The sequence below is a fragment of the Scyliorhinus canicula genome, chromosome 17 (assembly GCF_902713615.1).
Source record: "Scyliorhinus canicula chromosome 17, sScyCan1.1, whole genome shotgun sequence".
In the NCBI taxonomy this organism is placed as follows: domain Eukaryota; kingdom Metazoa; phylum Chordata; class Chondrichthyes; order Carcharhiniformes; family Scyliorhinidae; genus Scyliorhinus; species Scyliorhinus canicula.
Window position 1 is genome coordinate 75,768,278 of NC_052162.1, and position 24,642 is coordinate 75,792,919.

The 24,642-nt window shown below is 42.6% G+C and overlaps 1 protein-coding gene across 4 annotated transcripts in view; it reads left to right on the top strand.

Annotated features, from left to right (window-relative positions):
• diaph2 (diaphanous-related formin 2) overlaps positions 1 to 24,642 on the top strand; it is an 878,670-nt gene that overhangs the window by 228,087 nt on the left and 625,941 nt on the right. For all 4 annotated transcript variants that reach the window (XM_038775000.1, XM_038775001.1, XM_038775002.1 and 1 more), the window contains one exon: positions 11,739 to 11,878. In XM_038775000.1, coding sequence (XP_038630928.1) covers positions 11,739 to 11,878 — 140 coding nt within the window. The remainder of the gene's footprint in view (positions 1 to 11,738; positions 11,879 to 24,642) is intronic.

Below are 24,642 nucleotides of genomic sequence, written 5' to 3' on the forward strand. Positions count from 1 at the left end.
AAGTGTCAGCAAGATTATGTTCAAGTCTTGGAAGTTAGGTTTGAAACCGTGCCTCGAGAACTCTGAGAGATAAATGCTATCACTGAATGAATATGCTCATACCAGAATTAATTAATCGGCACTTAAAGTCTGTCTATGCCTCACACTGATACTGTATGTTTCTGTGTTTTAAAAAAAAAGCTAACAATGGAAGTTTGAACATTTGATAAATTGATTATGAGGAGCATGGATCGAGTTGATGGCCAGGCACTCTTTCCCAGGGTGGAGGGATCGGTCACCAGGGAGCATAGGTTTAAGGTCCATGCGATAAAAGTTTACAGGAGATGAGAAAGGCAGGTTTTTTTACACAGAAGGTGGTGAGTGCCTGAAACACGTTGCCAGGGGAGGTTGTGGAAGCAGATACATTAATAGATTTCAAAAGGCACCTTGATAAATACATGGATAAGATGGGTTTCGAGGGATACGGCACTGAGGCTTTTGGCCTCGATTGGTATCATGACCGGCTCAGGCTTGGAGGGCCAATGGACCTGTTCCTGTGCTGTATTGTTCTTTGTTCTTGATTTAATTACAGAAAGCTACCTTGTAAAGTTTATTGAGGTTAATGCCTGGAGATGTTGCGTAATTACAAAGCATGTACTACTGCAAGAGATCCCAACTCCAAATGGTTTTAATAATTACTAGTTGTGCATGGCACCAATTTTCTTTTTAAAAATGTGAATCTTTTATATAATGGAACTTTAACCTATTGAAAGGGATAGTTGTTTATCTTACTCCATTTTAAAATATTCTTTGAGAAGAAACCTCTGCCGACCTTTATGCATTATTCTTTCATTTGGTGGCTAAGACAGATGGCCTCAGAACACGTTTGTGACTCTTATGGTGTTTCCATTTTGTACTTGGTGCCAACAGTTGCTGAATGGAAGGGCCAACCAATTGAAAAGTGATTTTTGTTCTCTTTCAAGGGATGTCACAAGAGGATTGAACTTCTGTGCTCTACGTTTCGTAAATAAGGAGCCCATGTGTAAATGAGGATTTTGGCACAAATAAGTACATTTTTGTCTTGAGAGATTTTGCGAGAGAATGAACATGAACCACTTTACTGAGAAATGAGGAGAGGAATCTAGTAAAGAGGGCACTTGATAAGTCAGTCGTTGAAACAAAGATTACGTATTATATATGTTAAGAGTTCCAACATCAGGAGGCGGGGAAGGGTCCAACTGGATCAGGATCTGGAGCTCAAAATCATGCGATCCTTAGGCAGAGGGCTATGTATTGGACTTGATGATTAGCTTCTGTTCTCCTTGCACACAGTCCCTCTGTCCCCATCAGAAAAAAAAGTTGTATCCTTTATGCCAATCAGGTTCATTTTAAATAGCATCTTAAATGATGAAAGCAGGATGATGCTTCAGTGATACTTGGAAATAATTATTTCAAGTGCCGATGCATTATATTTTTTGTGTGTATAAATTTCTGAAATAAACATCCTAGATATTTCAAAGTTTAGAAAACACCTATATTTTCACCGTTCAAGGTACATTTGGGGTAAGTATTTGCTCATGCGCAGTGGAGCATAGAATTTGTGGAAAATTCCGTTATCACTGTTTCTAGACAATAAGCGCCAAAACCGTATTTGGTGTGGGGGTGGGTAATCAACTTTCCCAACGGAATTGGGCCTGGCGATTCTTCGGACACCGAATATCCACGCGTTCGCGAATTACTCTGCGCGGCTGGGGGGGCCATTGCTACAGGCCCACCCAGCTCAGTCTGCAGCGGTCCTGGTGGGAGGCGGGGGGATCGGGCACCAGAGGGGCCTTTATGGGCGGCCGGGGGAGAGATCGGGATGGACGCATCCTCGGGCGTGCGGCCGATCGAGGGGCCTACATCTTCCAGATGCCTCGGTGGTCCGAGTCTGCCATGGCGCTCGGCGCGGCCGCTGTAGATCGTCGCCGTGCGCATGAACTCGAAACCGGAAGTGCGAGGGCCTGTATCCACAGCCAAAGCTGCGTGAAGCACTCCGGGTCCCTGTGAGCCCCCTGCAGGTAAATGAAATTTTTTTCAGGAAATTCTGGAGTGCAACACTTACGTTTTTACGCCGGTATGGGGACATAGCCCCATTTTGGGAGAATCCAACCCCATGGCTCCACATTTCCGAGGATTCCATGTGCAGTACCTCCATAAATTAATTTATTTTTCTACTGTCTCTCCCTTTCCATCCTTACCTTTGACAGTCATTCACTTTATTCTCCTCCATTGTTGCTATGTTCTACTGCACTACTCTCATCTGGCTTATATCCAATCAGTTCAAAGGCAACGATCACACCTCTTCCGATATCTTAATCCAATGTAATTGAGAGTTGGGGTTGTATCTTTGTTCCCTTTTTAATCATCTACATGATAACCCCCAGATAACGGTATCTGTAAGTCGAGTCTGATATCAATTTAAAAGCCATTTCCAGCTCTTTTAAATGCTTGTCTGATTTTATCCTAAATAAACCTGAGGTTCTTAAGCACATTCCATGCAATCCTCTACTATTCAGTCTTTCCTTGTCTGTGCTGCAGTTCAATCAATCTCCCTGTCAGAATGTTCAGAGTGGACCAGATGGTGGGTAACCTTTGTGTCTGTTTGGTGCTCTTTATCCCATATTGTCCCTCTTTTTCCCATATTATAGCTCCATATCCTGATCCAGTTGTACCCTTCCCCCTTCTGTTGGAACTCAAACACGCATAATCTTTGTTTCAACAATTTACTTATCACCTGCTTTCCTTAGTAGATTCCTCTCATCTCTCAGTCAGTTCATGGTTCATGTTCATTCTCTTTCAAAATATCCCACAGAAGAATTAACTTGTCCTTGCCAAAATCTATTTACAGATTCATAGAGCACTTTTGGCTCATTATCACTGGCAATTTGAAAGAACAGTTATGCTTAATCTTATTGCTTTTTTGATTTGATTTAGATTGACTGTCACATTCCGAGGTACAGTGAAAAGTATTATTCTGTGTACAGTTCAGACAGATCGTTCCATACATGAAAAACATAGGACATACGATAGATACACATTGTAAATACTGACATCAGGTGAAGCGTACAGAGTGCAGTGCTACTCAGTAGAGAAGATGCGTGGAGAGATCAGTTCAGTCCATAAGAGAGTCACTCAGGAGTCGGGTAACAGCGGCGAAGAAGCTGTTTTGGAATCTGTTAGTGCGTGTTCTCAGACTTTTGTATCTCCTTCCCGATGGAAGAGGTTGGAAGAGAATAACCCGACTGGTTATTAATAACCCGACCCGGGTGGGAGGGATTTTTCATTATGCTGCCCTCTTTCCCAAGGCAGTGGGAGCTGTAGACAGAGTCAATGGATGCGCGGCGGGTTCATGTGAAGGACTGGGCTGTGCTCACGACTCTCTGTAGTTTCTTACAGTTTTGGACCAAGCAGTTGCCAGACCAAGCTGCGTGCAGCCAGATAGGATGCTTTCTCTGTTGCATCTGTAAAAATTGGTAAGCGTCAACCAGGACATGCCGAATTTTCTTGGTTTCCTGAGAAAATATAGGCGTTGTTGTGCTTTCATGGTTGTAGCATCGAGTGGATCAGGACAAATTGTTGGTGATGTGCGCACCTAGCAATTTGAAGGTCTCGGCTATCTCCACCGTGGCACAGTTGATGCAGACAGGGGTGTGTACGATATTTCACTTCCTGAAGTCAATGATCACCTCCTTAGTTTTTCTGACGTTGAGGGAGAGATTGTTGTCATTGCACCACGCCACTAGGTTCTTTAGCTCCCTCCTGTACTCTGACTCATCGTTGTTTGAGATCCGACCCACTACGGTTATGTCATCAGCAAACTTGTAGATTTGTATTTGGAGTTTATTGCCACATTTACTAAAATATTGTGTAAAGTATTGTTCTGCGTATAGTCCAGACAGATCGTTCCATACATGAAAAAACATAGGACATATAATAGATACCCAATGTAAATACATAGACACAGTCATCGGGTGAAGCACAGGTGTTTGCACTACTCCATAGAGGAAATGTGTGGAGAGATGAGTTCAGTCCTTAAGAGGGTCATTCAGGAGTCTGGTTACAGTGGGGAAGAAGCTGTTTTTGAATTTGTTAGTGGGTGTTCTCAGACTTTTGTATCCCCTGCCCAATTGCAGAGGTTGGAAGAGAATAACCCGACTGGGAGGGGGCTTTAAATACGCTGCCTGCTCTCCCGTAACGGGAGGTGTAGACAGAGTCAGTGGATGGGGAGCGGTTTCGCGTGATGGACTGGCTGTGTTCACGGCTCTGTAGTTTCTTAAGGTCTTGGGCCGAGCAGTTGCCATATCAGGCTGTGATGCAGCCAGATGGGACACTTTCCATGGTGCATCTGTAAAAATTGGATGTGGGCATGCCAAATTTCTTTTTTTTTTTCTTAAATTTAGAGTACCCAATAATTTTTTTCCCAATTAAGGGACAATTAAATATGGCCAATGCACCTACCCTGCACATCTTTCAGTTGTGGGGGTGAGACCCACGCAGACACGGGGAGAACGCAAATTCCACAAGGACTGTGACCCAAGGCTGGGATCGAACCCGGGTCCTCGGCACTGTAAGGCAGCAGTGTGCCATTGTGCAGATACTCCATCCGGACCGTTGCTTTCCGAGGGTTCACTTTCAAGAAGGCCGATCTGACTTCGGAGGCTGTGACGGTAGGTATGGGTGTGTCCGAGTCTGCTGGGGCAGTTGAAAATGGTTTGTTGGTTTCCTGCTCAAAATAAGTATATAATACATTGAGTTAATCGGGGAGGGGTGCACTGCTGCCGGAGATTCTACTCTGCTTTGTTTTGCAGTCCAATATGTTGTTTAAGCCCTGCCACAACCGACCAGAGTCCGTGCCGTGAGTCTGTGACTCTCGATGGAGTTGGAGCCAAATTTTGCGACACAGTCTTGTGTGCAGGGGCCTAAGTACGCAGCCTTCCGGAGTCCTGGTATTGAGAACTATTGTGGAGGAGGTGTTGTTTATCCTTACTGAGTGTGTTCTATCAGGAAGTCGAGGATCCAGTTGCAGAGGGAGGAGCAAAGTCCAAGTTTTGGAGCTTTGATATGAGCTCGGCTAGGAGTATGGTGTGGAAGACGGAGCTGTGGTCAATGGATAGGAGCCTGACATAGGAATCCTTTTGTTGAAATAGATGCTCCAAGGATGTGTGTAGGGCCAGGGAGATAGCGTCTGCTGTGGACCGGTTGTGGCGGTATGCGAATTGCAGTGGATCAAAGCACTCTGGAGTATGGAGTTTATGTGTCTCATGACAAAAACTCTTTAAGCACTTCATAATGATAGATGTCAAGACCATTGGACAGTAGGCATTGAGGCACGTTGCCTGGTTCTTCTTTGACACCGATACGATGGTGGTCTTCACTCAAAGTTCTTGACCCTCAAATAGCTGTCCAATCCCTTTTCAAATCTTAATGAAATAAACTTGCATTACCTTTTCAGGCAAGAGCATTCCAATTCCCAACTACACTGAATTTAAAAAAAAAATGTCTAATTTTCCCTCGAGATCTTTTGGAAATAGTTTGCTTCTATGAGTTCTAGTTGTTGACCCACTCGTTGGAGGGAATAATTTTTCTCCATATACTCTTATCAAATTATCATCTTGAAAACCTCTATTAATCTTTTCAGTTCCACGGAGAACTGTCTTAACTTTTCTCAAGTCTCCTTATGCTGAAGTCCCTCCTCCCTGGTAACATCCAGGGGCTGATTTAACACACTGGGCTAAATCGCTGGCTTTTAAAGCAGACCAAGGCAGGCCAGCAGCACGGTTCGATTCCCGTACCAGCCTCCCCGGACAGGCGCCGGAATGTGGCGACTCGGGGCTTTTCACAGTAACTTCATTGAAGCCTACTCGTGACAATAAGCGATTTTCGTTTCCTTCCTAATAATCCTTTTCTGTGTCTTGCCTTTCTATTTTTCTAAGTGCAGCATGCACGCATCCACTAATCTCCAGCTGGGGCCAACCAATGATTTATAAAGTATTAGCACGATCTTTGGTTTTATATTCTGTTCTTCCATTAATATACTTAAAGTAACCAACATTGAAACATAGGACTTGAGAGCAGACATTTGAACCAGATCCAACATTTGAGCAGATAATGGCTGAACTGATTGTGGTCTCAACTCCACTCTTCTGTCTGCTTACTCTTATCTTTGACTCCCTTCTCTATCAAGAATCTATCAAACTTAACCTTCTGAATAAATTCAAGGACCCAGCCTCCACTGTTTTCCGGGGAAGAGAGTTCCACAGAATAACAACGTTTTAGGAGAAAATAAAATTATCCTCATCTTAAATGGGAGACTTAAACTATCCCCAATTCTAACCCATATGCAAATTGCAGTGACACATTTAAGGGCTTGTGTATATGGACCCAAAATCTCGATGCTTATAAATTTATTCATGTCACCTGTCTTTCCGTATTAGTTCTCCCACAATGCATCATTTCATACTTTTCTATATTCAACTTCAACTTCCATGGTTCTGCCCATTTCATCAGCCTTCTGTGTCGCAGTGAAGCCCACAATTATGGTGATCACTATTTAATGCTTTGCAAGTTTTCTGCAAACTTTGTAATGCTGCTACTTATCCCTGAGCCTAGGCTGTTTATAAGAATGGACTCTTGGAGAATACCAGCACCCAGTATATCAACTTCCAATCTTGTTGCCCTTATTTCAAATCACCTTTGTTCCAGCTTTTATATCAGTGGCATCTACCCAACAATGTGGAAAATTGCCCAGGAATATCCTACACTAAAAATGCAGGACAAATCTAACCTGGCCAATTATCATGTCGTCAGTCTATTGTCAGTCATCAAAGTGATGGAAAGTGTCGTACAAGCGTTACTTACACAGCAACTATCTAATCAGTGATGTTTAGTTTGAGCTCCACCAGGACTACTCGGGTCCTGGCTTCATTACAGCCTTGGTCTAAATAGAAGAGCTGAACGCCAGAGGTGAAAATGATTACCCTTGGCATTAAAGCAGCACTTGATCAAGTGTGGCATCAACGAGCCCCAGCAAAACTGATGTCAAGGGGAATCGGGTGGGGGGTGGTAAAGCACTCCGCTGGTTGGAGTCATATCCAGCACAAAGGAAGATGGGTGTGGTTATTGCTAAATAAAGATTTTTGGTCGAAGTTTTTCACCTTCCACTCATCAAGACAATTGCAAGAATACAAATCCAAGTAAAGAACACATTTATACTGTCTGAGAAGTGAGTGTTGATTGGCAGAGACATTGTCATGGAGAATGTACCATTTGATGGTGACTAACAGTTAACTGCCAAGCATTGTTTTAAATTTATGTGGATGATAAATTTCCTATGTGCAAATCTGCAATTTCCTTGTATATCTTAATGGGCTCCATCCTGTGCTCAAAATCACCTTCGAAATGAACCGGTCAAATTAACTCACTTTCCTTGATGGACTAGTTGAGAAATCTGCTAAGGTGTTCTCCAGCACGGTCTGCCGCAAGCCGACCTTCACTGGCCAATATACGTGTGGGGATTCTTAAAGTTTCACACAGTATAAGATTGGCCTTACCGGAAACCTTTTAAATGTGGCATGAGCCATCTTCTCACCACGCAAAGTTGATGCTGAAATAAGGCACATCAAAGACATCCTTCAGGATAATGGCTACCCTGATCAAATCATTTTGTGCTGTATATCGCACAAACAAGCCTAAGGCTGTCACTTTGAGCTCTGAAAACATCTCCATCTACCTCGGTTTACCCTGAAAGGGTAAAGTATCTCAAAAATTTCAGCAAGAGGTGCAGCTGGGCAGCACGGTGGTGCAGTGGGTTAGCACCGAGGTCCCAGGTTCGATCCCAGCTCTGGGTCACTGTCCGTGTGGAGTTTGCACATTCTCCCCGTGTCAGTGTGGGTTTCGCCCCCACAACCCAAAAATGTGCAGAGTAGGTGTATTGGCCACGCTAAATTGCCCCTTAATTGGAAAAAATAATTGGGTAATCTAAATTTATAAAAAAAAAAGTTCTGTACTACCAAACGACTATGGTTGTGATTCTTGTTGATCAATCATTTCAGTACATACATCACTGTAAGAGTTCCGCAGAGTAATGGCCTGCAACCATCTTCCGTTGTTTCATCAATGACCTTCCTTCCATCATAAGGTCAAAAGAGAGGATGTTTGCTGATCAACTTAACCAGTTCATGCAACAAGATTGGGCTGATTAGCGCAAGCAACATTCACAGCACACAAGTGTCAGAAAATGACAAGCTCCAACAAGTGAGAATCGAACTCTCTCTCTGTACCATTCAATGGCATTATCATAGCTGAATCCTGTACCATCAACTTCTGGGTTACCATTGGCCAGAGACTTGACTAGCCATATGAAAACTGTGGCTACAGGAGTAGGTCAGAGGTTGGGAATTCTGCAGCGAGCAAATCACCTCCTGACTTTCCAAAGCTTGTCCATCTACAAGGCACTAGTCAGAAGTGTACTGAATACTCTCCACTTGCCTGGATGAGTGCAGCTCCAATAATATCAGGAAACTTTACATCATCCAGGATAAAGCAGCTTTCTTAATTGGCACCTCATCATCCACCTTAAACATTCGGTCCCTCCACCTCCGATACAGTGGTAGCAGTGTGTACAATGTATAAGATGCACTGTCATGACTCAATGATGATCCTTTGACAACACCTCCCAAACCCATGACCTCTACCACCTAGAAGAACAAGCGCAGCTGATGCAAGTTCCCCTCTGAGCCACATATCCTGATTTGGAATTATATTGCCATTGCTTCACTGTTGCTAGATCAAAATCCTGAAACTCCCTGCTTAACCACTGCGGATGTCTGCACATCAAATCAACTGCAGCTAATCACCACCTACACAAGGGCAAGTAATGATGGACCTTGCTTGTGATGCCCATGTCCTATGAAACAAAACAAAAAAAATCACATCAATAGACTTCGCCAGTACATGTCCCCACCTTGTCTCCATCCTTGTCCTGGTCCTGCTGTATGTCCGTTAGTTCCCATTGTCTATTTCCTTATAATTTGTTTTAGGGGATTGTCCCACATGAAAGGCACTTTATCACAATTTTTGATGAGTAGTATTATTTAACCCTTCGTATCCCATCTAGAGAGGAACAATTATAGAATACATATTTGTACCTCCACTAGCCTACCAGAAAGTCCATTTGATATTTTGATAATTTCTCTTGGAAGAAGAACCTTCTGACATCAGTCAGAAATGTACCTTTCACTACTAAACATATACTGTTTGTGTTGTGGTTAATTTGAAGTATTGTTACAAATGTACCTTTTCTAATCCATTTAATGTCTTGTATGCTCTGATTCACCTGGATCCTCTCATCTTCTCAAAATTGGCAATTGCAAGTTTCTTTAGCTCTTACAACCTCTTAATGACTTGATAATCTCCCAGCGTCTTTTTCCAAGAAAGGGCTTGAGTTCATTCTGAATAACTAGAGAGTAGTCAATTTAACAACAGTCATGGGGAAGCGTTTGGAAACCATAATCAAGGAACAAATTCAGCTTGCGCTTAGAGGACTTGAGTTAATTAAGGAGGGCTAGTACGAATATTATAACTGGTACATCATAATGACCTATTTTAATGAGGTAGCAGCAAATGTTGATAATGATAAAACAATGAATCTTGGGCTGGATTCTCCAAAAATGGGGCTATGTCCCCATGATGGTGTAAAAACGCTGGCATTTCATGTCAGACTTTCCCAACAAAAATAAAGACCAATTCACCTACCTGCAAGGGGCTGGCAGGGACCCAGTGAGCTTCACGCAGCTTTGGCTGTGGATACAGGTCCCCGCACTTCTGGTTCCGGGTCCATGCATGCACACTGCAGCAGTCTCCAACGGTAGCGCCGAACGCAATGGCGGACTAAGCCGGAGGACCTGGACCAACAAACAAGGTCCCACCGATCTGCCCCGCGCCACTCCATATGACCCGCCGATCATTCCAGCGCCTGTTCGGGGAGCCTGGTACGGGATTAAAGCAAATGGAATGTTGCCGTTTATTGCAAAAGGACTGTAGTATAAAAGTAAAGAAGTGTTTTTGCAATTGTATAGGGTGTTGGTGAGACCACATTGGGAGTATTGTGTCCAGTTTTGGCCTCCTTATTTAAGGAAGGATGTGGTGGCATTGGAGGCAGTTCAGAGGAGATCCATCAGATTGATTCCGAGGATGAAAGCATTTATGTTTGAGGACAGATTAAACAGTTTGGGTTCATACTTGCTGGAGTTTAGAAGGGTGAGAGGGGATCTGATCGAGGTATATAAAATACTAAAAGCGATTGATAAAGTAAATGAGTAACTAAATGCAGACAAATGGTTTCCCCTTGTGGGGCAATCTAGGTACAAGAGGTCACAGATATAGGTTGAACAGTGGTAAAAGAGGTCACAGATATAGGTTGAACAGTTGTACATTTTGGAACTGAGATGAGGAGAAACTACTCAGAGGGTGGTGAATTTGTGGAACTCGCTGCCCCTTAGTGTGGTGGAGTTTGAGTCATGAAATGGTTTCAAGAAGGAGATAGATATATTCCTGATTTTAAAAAAGGGTTAAAGTTATCTGGGGAACAGGTCGAGAGGTGGATTTGAGACCAGGAAGAGATCAGCATGATCTGATTGAATGACTGAGCAGGCTCGAGAGTCTGAATTGCCTACTTCAGCTCCTAATTCCTATGCTCCTATGACTGATTAAAATGCTCTGCAGAGAACCATCATGGAGCCGATGGGTTAAAAGATCCGCATCTGTGTCACAAATTGAGTCTTATTGAAAAGAGAGAGACATGATTGTTCTCTGCTACATTCTCCATGCTAATGCTTCTACCAATCAGTCAACTTTCCATCCAATCAGCACTCTCTTACGGAGTGTAAATTGCTGTACCATTTACTGTTAATTTATCTTTTATATCTGGCATGATGAGTGCAAGACAAAAAGCTTTGATGGCATCTCTCTTTTTCCAGCAATTCTCAAGTTCTGTACTACCAAACAACTAAAAATTGAGCTCATGAACTAATGGACGAATCAAGTGTGAGCGAATTTGTATCTGTTTATAAATGTGTAGTTTTTAACTAAATTGAACTTTCTGAGGAAATTGTTTAACATAGGTAATTGAAGTGGCACTTAAGTGCCAATAATGTACAGTATAAACGTTCAACAAAATTGTGTATAAATGGTAAAATATGTAGATCATAGTGTCATTTATGGCACAGAAGGAAGCCATTTGGCTAGCATTAAAGCATTTTACATTTAAAAAATTATAGCAAATATTCCACTAAGGCAGTTACATTCCACAATCTGCCAAAATTGCTTATGAGTCCGTCGCAACATCATTTGTTCTGTTTAACTTATCACCTTCGAGAGAAATCATTTACAAGTCTGAAATTCAATCCTCATGTTTGCAATTAGGGCTGTTTGCTGTACGTGAAATTCTGTACAATTTGAGATCAATTTTTTTTCGGATTTTACTTTGGGTGACTTTTCATTTCACCCAATCCCATTCAAAAAGTAGGAATATTGTTGTAACCAGCTGTGGGAACATTTCACAACTCCTATGCTATTGCGCATGGTATCTGAAATCTACTGTCTCATAACATGTTTCCTATGAATCAGATTGTAAATTTCTATCTATGGATCACGGGAGTCATGGGGTGTATGGGTTCAGTGTACTTTGTGAGTAACTGTTTCTTTTGCTTTTGATACAGGGAGGCCTGAGGAACAGCAAGCATGAAAGTACATTGTCATCCCAGGAATATGTTCATGAGTTGCGTTCAGGAATTACTGATGATAAACTTCTTAACTGCTTGGAATCGCTGAGAGTTTCTTTGACCAGCAATCCTGTTAGGTAAGTGGAACTTCGGTATAGAACCAAATTTAAATAAACATGCTGACTATATTGCAATGCACTAAGCTTGTTGGAGATTGAAGAAAGGCCTGCTACAATCTGTGACAGACGGGCATTCTAGAAGTAATTACCAGCTGATTGTAGATTTGAACATCAGGGCTGCATGTGTATTGAACTAATTTTCCATTGTCTTCCTGACATAGACATCAGCTAACATTGTGGAATGGCCTCTGGATTGTACTTATACTTGTTCTTTCTATCTGGCTTAAAAGCTTTGTTGATGAGCAAATTTAGATAGAAAAATAAGAATCATTGCCATCGAAAAAATGACATGGCTCAGAAAAAGCTAAAATACATTTTAAGTTATATTTTATCAATTTTAATTTTAAATAGTTATAAAAGCAATTACAATTTGCATCTACAACTTAAAAATTCAATTTAAAGATTGATGTATTTTTGCATATACAAAAGATAGGATATGGTGAGAGGAATGATTGCTTAATGGTTGAATGGCTAATTTCCCATCCTAGACATAGTTGATTCATCAGAAAAGCCAGGAGTCTTGGAACGAGTATAAATGATGTACAAGGAAGGGAAGGTACACCAAACAAACCCTATGTGACTGTAGTTTGGATTATTTACCAGTTCTGAAAAAGCAATTAAAATTGTTTGCAGTGTGAAAAGAGGTGAAAATCCTCACCTTGAGGTGCTTGAGACAGAATAGAGCAGTGAAATGGAACAGAAGTGGAAACAAACAACGCAGGAAAATAGAATGCAAGAGCAAACTAATGCAGAATAAGAGACTGGTATTTTTTTGGTCATTAGCCATAGTCCATGAAGGATCATAGGCATCTCTCGAAGAGACAATTGGTTTGTTGTTTTGAAGGACACCATTCCATCAAGTATGGGTAAGGCAAGGAGGCAGACCTCCATAAACTACCATAGCCAGTGTCGAGACTGAACCCATATTGTTGGCATCATCCTGCATCACATCTAACCATCCCCAAGAGACTGGTGTATTGTGAACATGTATCCAGAATTAAATATTGTACTTACAAACATAGGAGATAGAACTGGTGACCAGTGGCGAAATTCTCCGACCCCCTGCAGGGTCGGAGAATCACCTGGGGCCGGCGAAAATCCCGCCCCCGCCGTGGCCGGAATTCTCTGCCACCCGGGAATTGGCGGGGGTGGGAATCGCGCCGCGTCGATCGGCATGCCCTTGCGCTGATCGGCGAGCCCCCTGCGGCGATTGTCCGGTCTGCGATGGGCCAAAGTCCCGCCTCCGAGAGGCCAATCCTGCCGCCGTGGTTTCAACCACCTCTGGTGGCGGCGGGATTGGTGGCGCGAGCGGGCCCCCTAGGTCCTGGGGGGACGCGGGGCGATCGGACCCCGGAGGGTGCCCTCACGGTGGCCAGGCCCGCGATCGGGGCCCAACAATCGGCGGGCGGACCTGTGCCGTGGGGGCACTCTTTTTCTTCCGCTGCCACCACGGCCTCCACCATGGTGGAGGCGGAAGAGAACCCCCTACCGCGTATGCGCCGGTGGTGACGTCAGCGGCAGCTGACGCACCGGCGAAGGCCTTTCGGCCAGCCCCGATGCCGGCTGGCGGGCGTCAAAGGCTGTTGGCGCCGGTTTTGGTGCCAGTCGGGGTGGCGCCAACCACTCCGGCACGGGCCTAGCCCCCAAAGGTGCGGAGAATTCCGCACCTTTGGGAAGGCCCGACGCCGGAGTGGTTGGCGCCACTCCGCTACGCCGGGACCCCCCTCCCCGCCGGGTAGGGGAGAATCCCGGCCCAGATGAGTGTTAGGTATTCTCTTTCGTGTATGTTGAAGTATTATAGTTGTTTTGATGTTTGAGTTAGTGATCTGAATGACCATACCAGTCCCTGAAACATAAGAGGTATAGTAGACATTAGGCTTTAGAGGATTTCAAAGATTTACAACCTTTTGAGTGAAGGACTAGATGCTGATCCCCTACTGTCAGACCTTGGTTCTGGACTCCGAACCAGAGGAAATACCTTGTTGGTCAAGTCTTTTAAGAATTTTATATGTCTTAATTAGATAACCTCTTATTCTTCTTCTAAGCTATCGGGAATATATGCCTAGTCGACTCCATCTGCCTTCATAAGTCAGTCATCACTTCCCAGAAATCAGTCTAGTGAACATTTGTACTTCTAAGGCACGCACATACTTCGTTTGGTAAGGAGACTAAAACTGTACAGATGTGGTCTCACCTCGTCCACATGAGACTTTTCAGTGAATTAGAGCTATGTTGGTTTTTGAGTCTGATTATATAATTGGGGTCACTTGCCAGCTTACTTGTATCCGTTCAGAAATAGCATCTTCCGCAACTAGACCAGTGTCTCTTCGGCACCAAAGGTACCATTCTGAATATATTCAAGGCAATGTAATGTACTCATTATATTAGGAACAGCACTGGATGCCACTGATCTCTAATAGTTTCAACACCAAGTTTCCAGGCTACTTATTTCAAGATGAAATATGAAAGAGATGAATATCTGATCAGAAACTAGCTAAATCAATCCAGTGAAAAAGTATTTAACTTCACTGATCTTGATCCCATATTGTTTCCAGTTCTCGTCTTTTATGTGGCAAGTGCACAGCTTTATGTTTGCTGCAATCATTCTCAACACAATATCATGACATTATGATCGATCAGTGCGAATTTCACACCAGTTTAGTCATTCAAGAGGGACCAAAATCTGAGCAAGTGCTGGATGGCACTTGAGTGGCAAATGCTCATATTATGTGCATGAATTGCTAAATGATGGAGCTGGATATCACCAAGTCCCTATATTACCTTAAAAAATGATCTGTTCTACTTTCTCACAGATCTTGTTTGCAACTGTTCATATTGTGCGGAATTTTCCTTTAAATTTAAGTCATGTGAAAATCTTTTATATTTGTCGGAGAAAGCACCTGACCTGCCTACCTAATCCTATTTGCCAACACTTGGCCCATTGACTTGAATGTTATGACGTGACAAGTGCTTACCTAGGTACTTTATAAAGGATGTGAGGCAACCGGCCTCTACCACCATACCAGGTAGTGTATTCAAGACCATCACCACCCTCTGGGTAAAAATGTTTTTCCTCCAAACCCTCCCTTACCTCCTGCCCCTGACCTTGAACTTTTGTCCCCTTGTAACTGACACTTCAACTAAGGGAAACAGCTGCTCCCTATCTACCCTGTCCCTGTCCCTCATAAGCTTGTAAACCTCGATCAGGTTGCCCCTCAATCTTCTCTTCTCTAGCGAAAACAACCCATTCTCTGTCATTCCTATGTCATGTCTTTGTTCACCTGTTTTGTTTCAAATGCCACTCTGTGCATTTAGATACAGAGCCTTGACGGAAATGAAATGTCCCACACTTTTCTGCATTGAATTTTATTTGCTCCTAATATCCTCATTCTGCAAGCTTCGGAACAACATTAGTTTCAGCACTTATCCATGTGGATTGCACTTTCCACCTGTCATTCTGAACACTTCTTTTGTGTGTATCTTTTTGCCTTTCACCTCATTTTAATTTCATCATTTGGTCAAACAATCCAAATTAATTTACATTGGAGTTCACTGAAAATACATGCAATAAATAAAGCTTCTGGTAATTCCTGGAGTCCTTATTTTAACTGATCCATTTTACAACATATACCAGTAATGAACTACCTTGGATATATGTATGAGAAACTAAAAGGCAATTTATTTGCTTATTTTAAACTTGTAGATGTATACAACCCACCTAATGATTTTTCTGATATTTATTTCCAATGCATGTTCTTTAAGTACTCTTGGAAGCAAACTGCTTTCTTTTAATTTTTCCACAGTGGTTGTCTAAATGTTCTGGCAATAGCAGATGTGCTGGTTAGGAATAAACTGTTCTTCTGGAAGCCCTAGGCCTCTTGCTTATTGGCAGCTGAAGTGGATGGGTACATCTGAAAATATTGTGATTTGGGAATAGGAACATAATTGTGTAGAGTAGATGTTGGTACCTTTAAATCTGTATTGATAGAGCTTCCATTAAAATTTGTAACAATCTTTGAGAATGATCCTGAAGTAATAGCAGGATTTGGTGGTGGAGAACAAGTGATAGTATTTATTCAGCTGGTTAACCTAGTCACTGCCATAAATGCATGATTATACCTTTTCCACAGTAGCGAATATAAGTCTAAGCTACAATCAAGATTTTTGTAACTCCCCAAGCTACTGCTTTCACAAGTGGTTGCAAAACTGATCTCCAAAATAATTTTGTTAAGAAGTGTAAATTCATTGTGGGAATCAGAACAAGTATTTTATTGGGATGCCATTTTCTTTTTGTTATTGACAGGCGGTTCTTTTAATTCCTGAAAAAATAATTGCAACTTAAATCTCATTTTTTTTGGCTGCTAAGGTGTACAAAACCTGAAGATGTTTAAAAGTTTTCATTATCATTTTTTTTTTTACATAGAATTTACAGTGCAGAAGGAGGCCATTCAGCCCATCGAGTCTGCACCGTCTCTTGGAAAGAGCACCCTACCCCCTACCCAAGGTCAACACCTCCACCCTACCCCCATAACTCAGTAACCCCACCCAACACTAAGGGCAATTTTGGACACTAAGGGCAATTGATCATGGCCAATCCACCTAACCCGCACATCTTTGGACTGTGGGAGGAAACCGGAGCACCCGGAGGAAACCCACGCACACACGTGGAGGATGTGCAGACTCCGCACAGACAGTGACCCAAGCCGGAATCGAACCTGGGACCCTGGAGCTGTGAAGCGATTGTGCTGTCCACAATGCTACCATGCTGCCAAGCATTTGTGTGCAATAGCTAACTGGAAGCTTGAAAAATTAAATCTTTCTGATTTCAAGTGGCTTTGAATTGAATCCAAATTGCCAGATTTATCTTGATGCAAATCACATAGCAATCGTCTCGCATGGGACACTAACTTGATTTAAATAAACAAACATGCTCCCAAAAGTACTTAAAATTTTTATAAGTTGACCATAACTTTCAACTATTTGTGAGATGGTGGTGCAATAGTAATGTCAGTGGATCAGTAATCCAGAGGCTCCGAATTCTGGATACCTTGGCTGAAATCCCACCATGGCAGCTGGTAGAATTTAAATTTGATTAATAAGTGTGAATAGAAAGCTGGTCTCATTAATGGCAATGATGAAGTTATTATATATAGTTACAAAAACCATCTGGTTCACAAATGTCCTTCAGGGAAAGAAATTGGCTTTCTTTACCTGATCTGCCTTATATGTGACTCCAGACCCACAGAAATGTCTCTTCACTGCCCCAATAAACCATTCAGTTCAAGGGCAATTAGGGATGGACAACAAATGTGGGTTTGCTGGTGATACTCTCATCCCATTAAAGGATGAAGCAAAATTGAAAATCAAAGCAGCATTCAAGTTTTGCCATGCAAACTGGAGTATGATGATACTCATATTGTTGCTCCTTTCAACATTGTCTCAGGAGTGCTGTAAGTTTGTTTGAACATCTAGGTAACACAGTAATTATAAGTCTCAGCTATAATCAAGATTGGTTACAGAATTGGCTGAGTAATAGGAATATTTTTTGGGCTGGAGGAAGGTTTGGAGTGGTTTTCCCCAGGATTTAGTATTGGGACCATTGCTTTTTCTGATATATATTAATTTTTTCGATCTTGGTGTGCAGGGGACAGTTTCAAAGTTTGCAGATGATACAAAACTTGGAGGCATTATGAGCTGTGAGGAGGACAGTATCGAACTTCAACAGGACACAAACAAGTTGGTGAAGTGGGCAGATAGGTGGCAGATGCCATTCAATGTGGAGAAGTGTGAGGTAATGCATTTTGCTTGGAAGAACATGGAGAGACAATATAAAATAAAGGAAATGAAATGAAAAATGAAAATCGCTTATTGTCACAAGTAGGCTTCAATGAAGTTACTGTGAAAAGCCCCTAGTTGCTACATTCCGGCACCTGTTCGGGGAGGCTGATACGGGAATTGAACCGTGCTGCTGGCCTGCCTTGGTCTGCTTTAAAAGCCAGCTATTTAGCCCAGTGTGCTAAACCAGCCCCTAAAGGGTACAATTCTTAAGGGGGGGGGGGCAGAAGCAGAGGGATTGGGTGTTGTCATGAGAATGTCGCTTTAAGAAATGTTTGGCTGCTCATATTACTGCAGTGATATCAGAGTGTGGGTGGAGCTGGGCTGTCTGTCAGCTTTTTACTTTTGTTTTAGGTTGTTTGCTGCAGGGTGTGTATTAGTTTCGTGTCAGTGTTGGAGCTGAAGCAGGACAGTGCTGGTATACTGTTGATCTCTCTGCCATGAAAAGACAATCTCTTGATCATTTGGTGAATTCAGAATTACAAATGTTCTCAGTAGTGAAGTAAACCTAATGTGCTTCTGTTTAAAGGTGTTTCTTTGGTTTTCTGGATGTTGTTTGGGCAGTTATTAAGGATTACTTTGCGTTGTATTCTTTGGGGGTTGTATTTGAATTAATGGTTGCTAAGATGTTTACTGTATGTTTTAAAAAGGTTAACTTAAGTTCATAGAATAAGTATTGTTTTGCTTTAAAAAATACTTTTCCATTTCTGCTGTACCACACCGGTAGAGTGGGCCGTGTGCTCCCCATACCACAATCTATTAAAAGTTGTGGGTCAGGTGAACTCCATGATACGCTTTGGGGTTCCCTAAATCCTGGCCCATAACAGTGGATATGTGCATAGATTATTGAAAGTGGCAGGACCAGTGCAGAGAGCAGTTAATAAAGCATACAGCATCTTGAGCTTTGTTAATAGGGGAATAGAGTAATAGAGCAAGGAGGTTATGTTGAACTTATATAAGACACTAGTTAGACCTCAGCTAGAATACTGTTCTGGGTGCCACACTACAGGAAGGATGGAATGCATTGGAGAGAATGTGGAAGACGTTTACATGAATATCTCCAGGGATGAGAAATTTCCGTTATGAACAACTGGAAAGAGTCATAGATGGTTATAGCATGGAAACAGGCCCAGTTGGTCCATGCTGCCTAGTTTCTATCACTAAGCTAGTCCCACTTGCCTGCATTTGGCCCATATCCCTCCATACCCATCCTGCCCACGTAACTGTCTACCTGCTCTTTGAAGGACAACATTGTACCCGCCGCTACCACTGCCTCTGGTAGCCCGTTCCAGATGCTCACCACCCTCCGTGTGAAGAAATTTCCCCTCTGGTCTCTTTTGTATCTTTTTCCTCTCACCTTAAATCTGTGCCCTGTAGTTCTAGACTCCTCTACCTTTAGGAAAAGATGTCGACTATCTACCTTATCTATGCTCCTCATTATTTTATAGAACTCTATAAGATCACCCCTAAACTTCCTACGCTCCAAGGAAAAAAGTCCCAGCCTATCCAGCCGCTCCTTGTAACTCAGACCATCAAGTCCTGGTAGCATCCTTGTAAATCTCTTCTGTACTCTTTCTAGTTTAACGATATCCTTCATATAATAGGATGACTATATTTGGACTTCTCTTTGGAGAGGAGAAGGATAAAGTAGGTTTGATAGTGGTGTTCAAATTAATGAGGGGCTGTTTGGAGGAGACAGGGGGGAACTGTTCCCACTTGCAAAAGGATTGAGAACAAGAGGGCACAGATTTGAAGTGATTTGCAAAAGTAGCTGATGTGACATGATAAGAACCTTTTTGATTTTGGAATGCACTGTCTGGAAATGTGGTGGAGGCAGGTTCAATCGAGGCATTGAAGGGTGTTGGATGATTATGTGTAAGGGTATAGGGAAAAGGCAAGAGAGCGGCATGCGTCATAATACTCCTTTGGAGAGCAGGTGCAGACGGAATGGGCCGAAAGGCCTCCTGTGCTGTAACAATTCTGTGGTAGTCCTGAATGGTTTTTATAATGGTATCTGATCAAAGGACTTGGGTTTTGTCCTTCCTTAGAAAGAGCATAGAAACATAAGAAATAGGATCAGGAGCAGATGTTTTGTTTAATAATATCATGGCTGATGTACAAATTGAATTCCAGTATTTTACCCAATCCCCCATATCCTTTGATTCACTGATAGTCCAAAAATCCATTGATCTTTTTTAATATATTCATTGACTGAGCAACCATAGTCCCCCTGGGATAGAGAATTCTGAAAATTCACAATCCGTTTAGTAAAGAAATGTATCCTCAACTAAGCCCAAAATGGCCAGCAACTTGTCTTGCAACTAGGACCCCTGGTTCTTGATTGTCCAGAGAGGGGGAGACGGCCTTTCAGCATCTAGCATGCCAAATTCTCCTGGAGTAAGATTTATTTCAAGGAAAGCACCTTTCATTCCTCTAGACTCCAAAGAATATCGGCCCATTCTACTCGATCTCTTCTCATCACCTTCTGATTCCAGAAGTCACCGATGAATCTTTTTTGCACCCACTTGAGGGCAAGTTTCGTTCCCTTGGTATGGAGACAAAACTGTGCATAATTCTCTAGTTATGGTCTCATACTTATAGACTTAGTTTCACCTGAGTTCTGTGAAATAGGACATGATTTCTGTAGTATTTTACTGGCAATAAAGATTTGCCGGGCGAGCGAGGTAGCTGCACAGCAAATCAGCACACTCTGTTCGAAAAAGTTTGGCGCCAACTCAGAGGAAGATACCAGCGCCATTAGTGCTGTGACACACGTCACGAAGAAATATGATCTCAGAGCGTGCGGTCATTTTAAGCGTCCGACAGGAGCCGCCATCTTGTGCCAAAAAGTGTGGCACTCAACATGGCACACGGTAATGCCCAGCCTTTGAAAATGTCTGTTCCAGGTACGGCCGTGTTGGGCATTTTGCAAAACAGTGTTTTGGGTATCCTTCAATGGACCATATACGATCAGTAAATGCGGTTGAAGAGATAAATACTGACAAACATTCTTCATCGATCTCATTGCAACCACGGACCAGAAGAGTCCAACCAAAAAAGATGAAGCCACAATTTCAAAAACGACAGAAGCTAGTAAGAACTCCGGCTAGTAAGAACCCTGATGGAAATCGATGGATCATTATGACCAGAGAGTGTCAGCATAGTTATTTCAAGTGAAGAGGAGCCATTGAGCGATACTCCAGCGAGCCAAGAAAGGGCGACACTTGTTACCGTAGATTTAACCTCCACCCATACACCAGAAACCGAGGCGCTCCAACATCCTGTTTAGGCCGCAGAAGTGTGCGTAGTCACACAATGCAGTGATGATGTGTCAGCGCCTCAGGATCCACCTGAGACTCCGCAAGGGAATCGACTGGAGGGAGGGCAAAAATGTAACGTTGAAAACAATTTAATCTAAACCAAAGCACAAAGGTCGAAGCACTCGCAAAACAGTTACGAAAACCGTCCCAAATGAATCGTTCTTTAATTTCTTCAGTCCTCCTGAACTCCCACAGTGTGAAATGTTCAGCAAACGTTCATCAGCCAAACTCAATGCTGACTTTGAACTTGGCGGACTATTGTGTGAACACATAACTCAGTGTTCAATGTTGTATTTTGCAGGTGAAATCACTGCACACGATGCTGAATCCGATGATAAGTACTATGAATATATGTTTGAAGACTTCAAAGAGGATGCAGAAAGTAATGGCGTGGAAGGTGAACAGATGAAGACCAGTATGAACTGCTTGTCGATTGTTTTCACAGGAGCAAGGACGGGCCTAATGAAAAGGCCCAAGAAGTACTACTCCACTGGTTTGAAAGGAATGAAGAGATGATCACGGGGGTCGCCCAGTCCGAGCTAGACACTGAGAAGAGCGGAAGATCTGAGATGGTGCACTCCAACATAAAAACTGAGATCAAAGTTGCTGATACCACGGAGGACCAGCCACTGAACAAGCTCGAAATAGACGACGTCATCCCACTCTTGGAGAAGCTTGCTCCAACTTGCTTGGTAAATCGTTTCAGGCCTCTGAAATGATTCCGTTAGTCAACTTCCTGATCATCGAGGATACTGAGGATGAGTAGGAAGACATTGATGATGCATATGATGATAGCAACTCTGATGTTGAACAGATTGACAGCCCCAAGAGTGAAAAAGTGGAGATCCTCGAGGATACTGAGGATGAGTGGGAAGGTATCGATGATGAATACAATGATGGCAGCTCTGATGTTGAACAGATTGACAACTCCAAAAGTGAAACAGCGGAGGACCTGATGACTATCTCGCGAGACAGCTCAACGGATCAATTATATATAATCGAACCAAGACCATGATGACCTAACACCTGGATCATTACGACCAGAGAGTGTCAACATAGTTAATTCAAGTGAAGAGGAGCCATTGAGCTCCAGCGAGCCAAGAAAGGGTGACACTTGTTACCGTAGATTTAACCTCCACCCAGACACCAGAAACCGAGGCACTCACAGTAAAGAGGAGACAAAACAAGAGGCCAGCAAACAAACCAGTCTTCGAAAAGGTTGGCAATAGCCCAATTGATCACAGGGGTGATCCCGTGAGGGTGCCACAATGACTTGTGCGAAAGAGACAGATACTGACCAGGCACATCATGTTTATGGACACCCGAGTTAAACATGTTCACATTGTTTAAACATATCAAAAACGTATAAAGTTAAAAAAGTAATAATGATTGTAACCAAACACTAATGTTTTCTGAGGGAGGAGGATGTGGTGATATGCCTGTAAGCAATATTGTAGATGGCTGGTGTTGCGATCTCCAACCAGCAGGTGACCGAACAGACACACCATGCGGCTCAGATATAAGTGCGGGCATATCCGACGATCGAGAGATGGTTATAAGATGTACCAGCTGAAAATTCTGAATTCTCCCTCTGTGTACCTGAACAGGTGCCAGAATGTGGCGACTGGGGCTTTTCACAGTAACTTCATTGCAGTGTTAATGTAAGTCTACTTGTGATAATAAAAAGATTATTATTACAAAACAGTCGTACCTAGGGGTAGTTCCAGGGGAGTAAAAAGAAACTCCACGATACCTTGTTCTGTAACAGTCCGCCTTCCCGAACAGGTGCCGGAATGTGGTGACTAGGAGCTTTTCACAGTAACTTAATTGAAGCCTACTTGTTACAATAAGCGATTTTCATTCATTTTCATTTCATCACTATCTTACGTCGTGTGATTTAATGAATATCCTGGTTTGGACAAGTCACAAGTCGTTTGGTAAACTCCTCGCTAGACATCGAGCACCAAACACAATACTTCCAGTCCAATTACTTAAACACTGTACCTATGTTTTACCTACTGTACAATGTTTTATGCCGACTAGTGCGTATTTGCACCATTTTAAGTACTTTGCAGGCCATTCTGTGTGATATTTGCATTTTCTACACTTTTTATTTTTATTTGCAGCCTACAAAATGGTTGGATTATCTTCATTTTCAGCTCAGAGCTCAACATATTCTGTTCCTTTGTCTCTTTGTCTATTCTGAGCCGTGTGCTGTGCATTCAGCACATTTGCTGTTTTTACATCATATTTTCTGCAAGTACAGTTTGTTTCATTTGGTGATAAAATATCAGATTCTAATTTAACAACCGTAAATGATTAGTCTCTTAGGTAAAATTGTATGGCTATTGTAACATTAGGATCCGTAACTGTTTCAAATAAAGAGTAGAAAATTCTGAAAACACTTTGCAAACCAAACGAGGATGATAATGGGACAAACAAAGAACTAACATGCCTAGAAAGAAATGTATTAACCTGGATCAGTGGATGGTGTTCATGCTTGTATTTACATATATGACAAAAATGAAGAGCTTTACTTTGCCGTGGAGTTTATCATGGCTTTTTATCTTGCTCGTAACGCTACATAAGGCTACAACAAAAGTTTATCTGAGTAAAATGGCGCAAGCCTTTTGATGTATAGCAGATGGTGAGTTTACAAATGTGCCTGTTGTAGATTACAAGGATACGTGCCTGTAACAATTAGAATTCGGTGCTTGCTCACAGATCCATCAAAATGTGCGACCCAGAGCCACCATTTGGATTTTTTCAACTGCCAATTGGATGGGACAAGATATTTTATTTCCCAAAGCAGGTGTCAGGCCATTCAAGTCAAGTGCAAACTTGGAAATATATTTGACTTCTCCTGTGTCACTGTCGTGGTGTGAATTCCTCCTCTCACAGGATTCGAGGGAATACTTGATGGTTCATGATTCCTGATAGTGTAATTTATTTGACAGAGAGCTCCCTGGCTCACAGATATCTGATGGCTCTGCTTTATATTCAGCAGCCTTCATCAGTCAGAAATAATTTTTAATCCATCATAGTTGCGAGCTGTCTGACGACAGGCTTGACAACAGAAACCACTGGAAAGGAGAATGACCCATAACTTCTGATCTCCTGGGGCTTCGCACCTGGGTGGTACCCCAGAAGATGAGCTCTCTCCCCCAATCCCCCTCTACAGGTCCCCATGAACTGCAGGTGAATTTTCTGGGTAGTTCAAACTTCCAATAGGCAATTATCAAGCATTGCGAACCATCTAATACACCGACATTTAAATTGGAGAGTTTGGATGGTCCTGATTGTCTTAGCTCAGGTTACCCGGGAAAAATTAGAAGAATTAAAAGCACTTCTAATTTCTGGGTAACTATAGTACTGGGACCGACCACCCAGACCTTCCGACTATCCCCTACCTTTCTCCAAAACTCCTGACTCCCTCCCATCCTCCAAATGATGAACCAAGCTACCGGGCCCCCACTAATCCTACCCACCTACCTTGTGCTCTTGTATTTTACCTGTTTTCTCAAAGTGGCTCAGACCATTCTGCTTTACAGCAGCTACTCCTGTAAA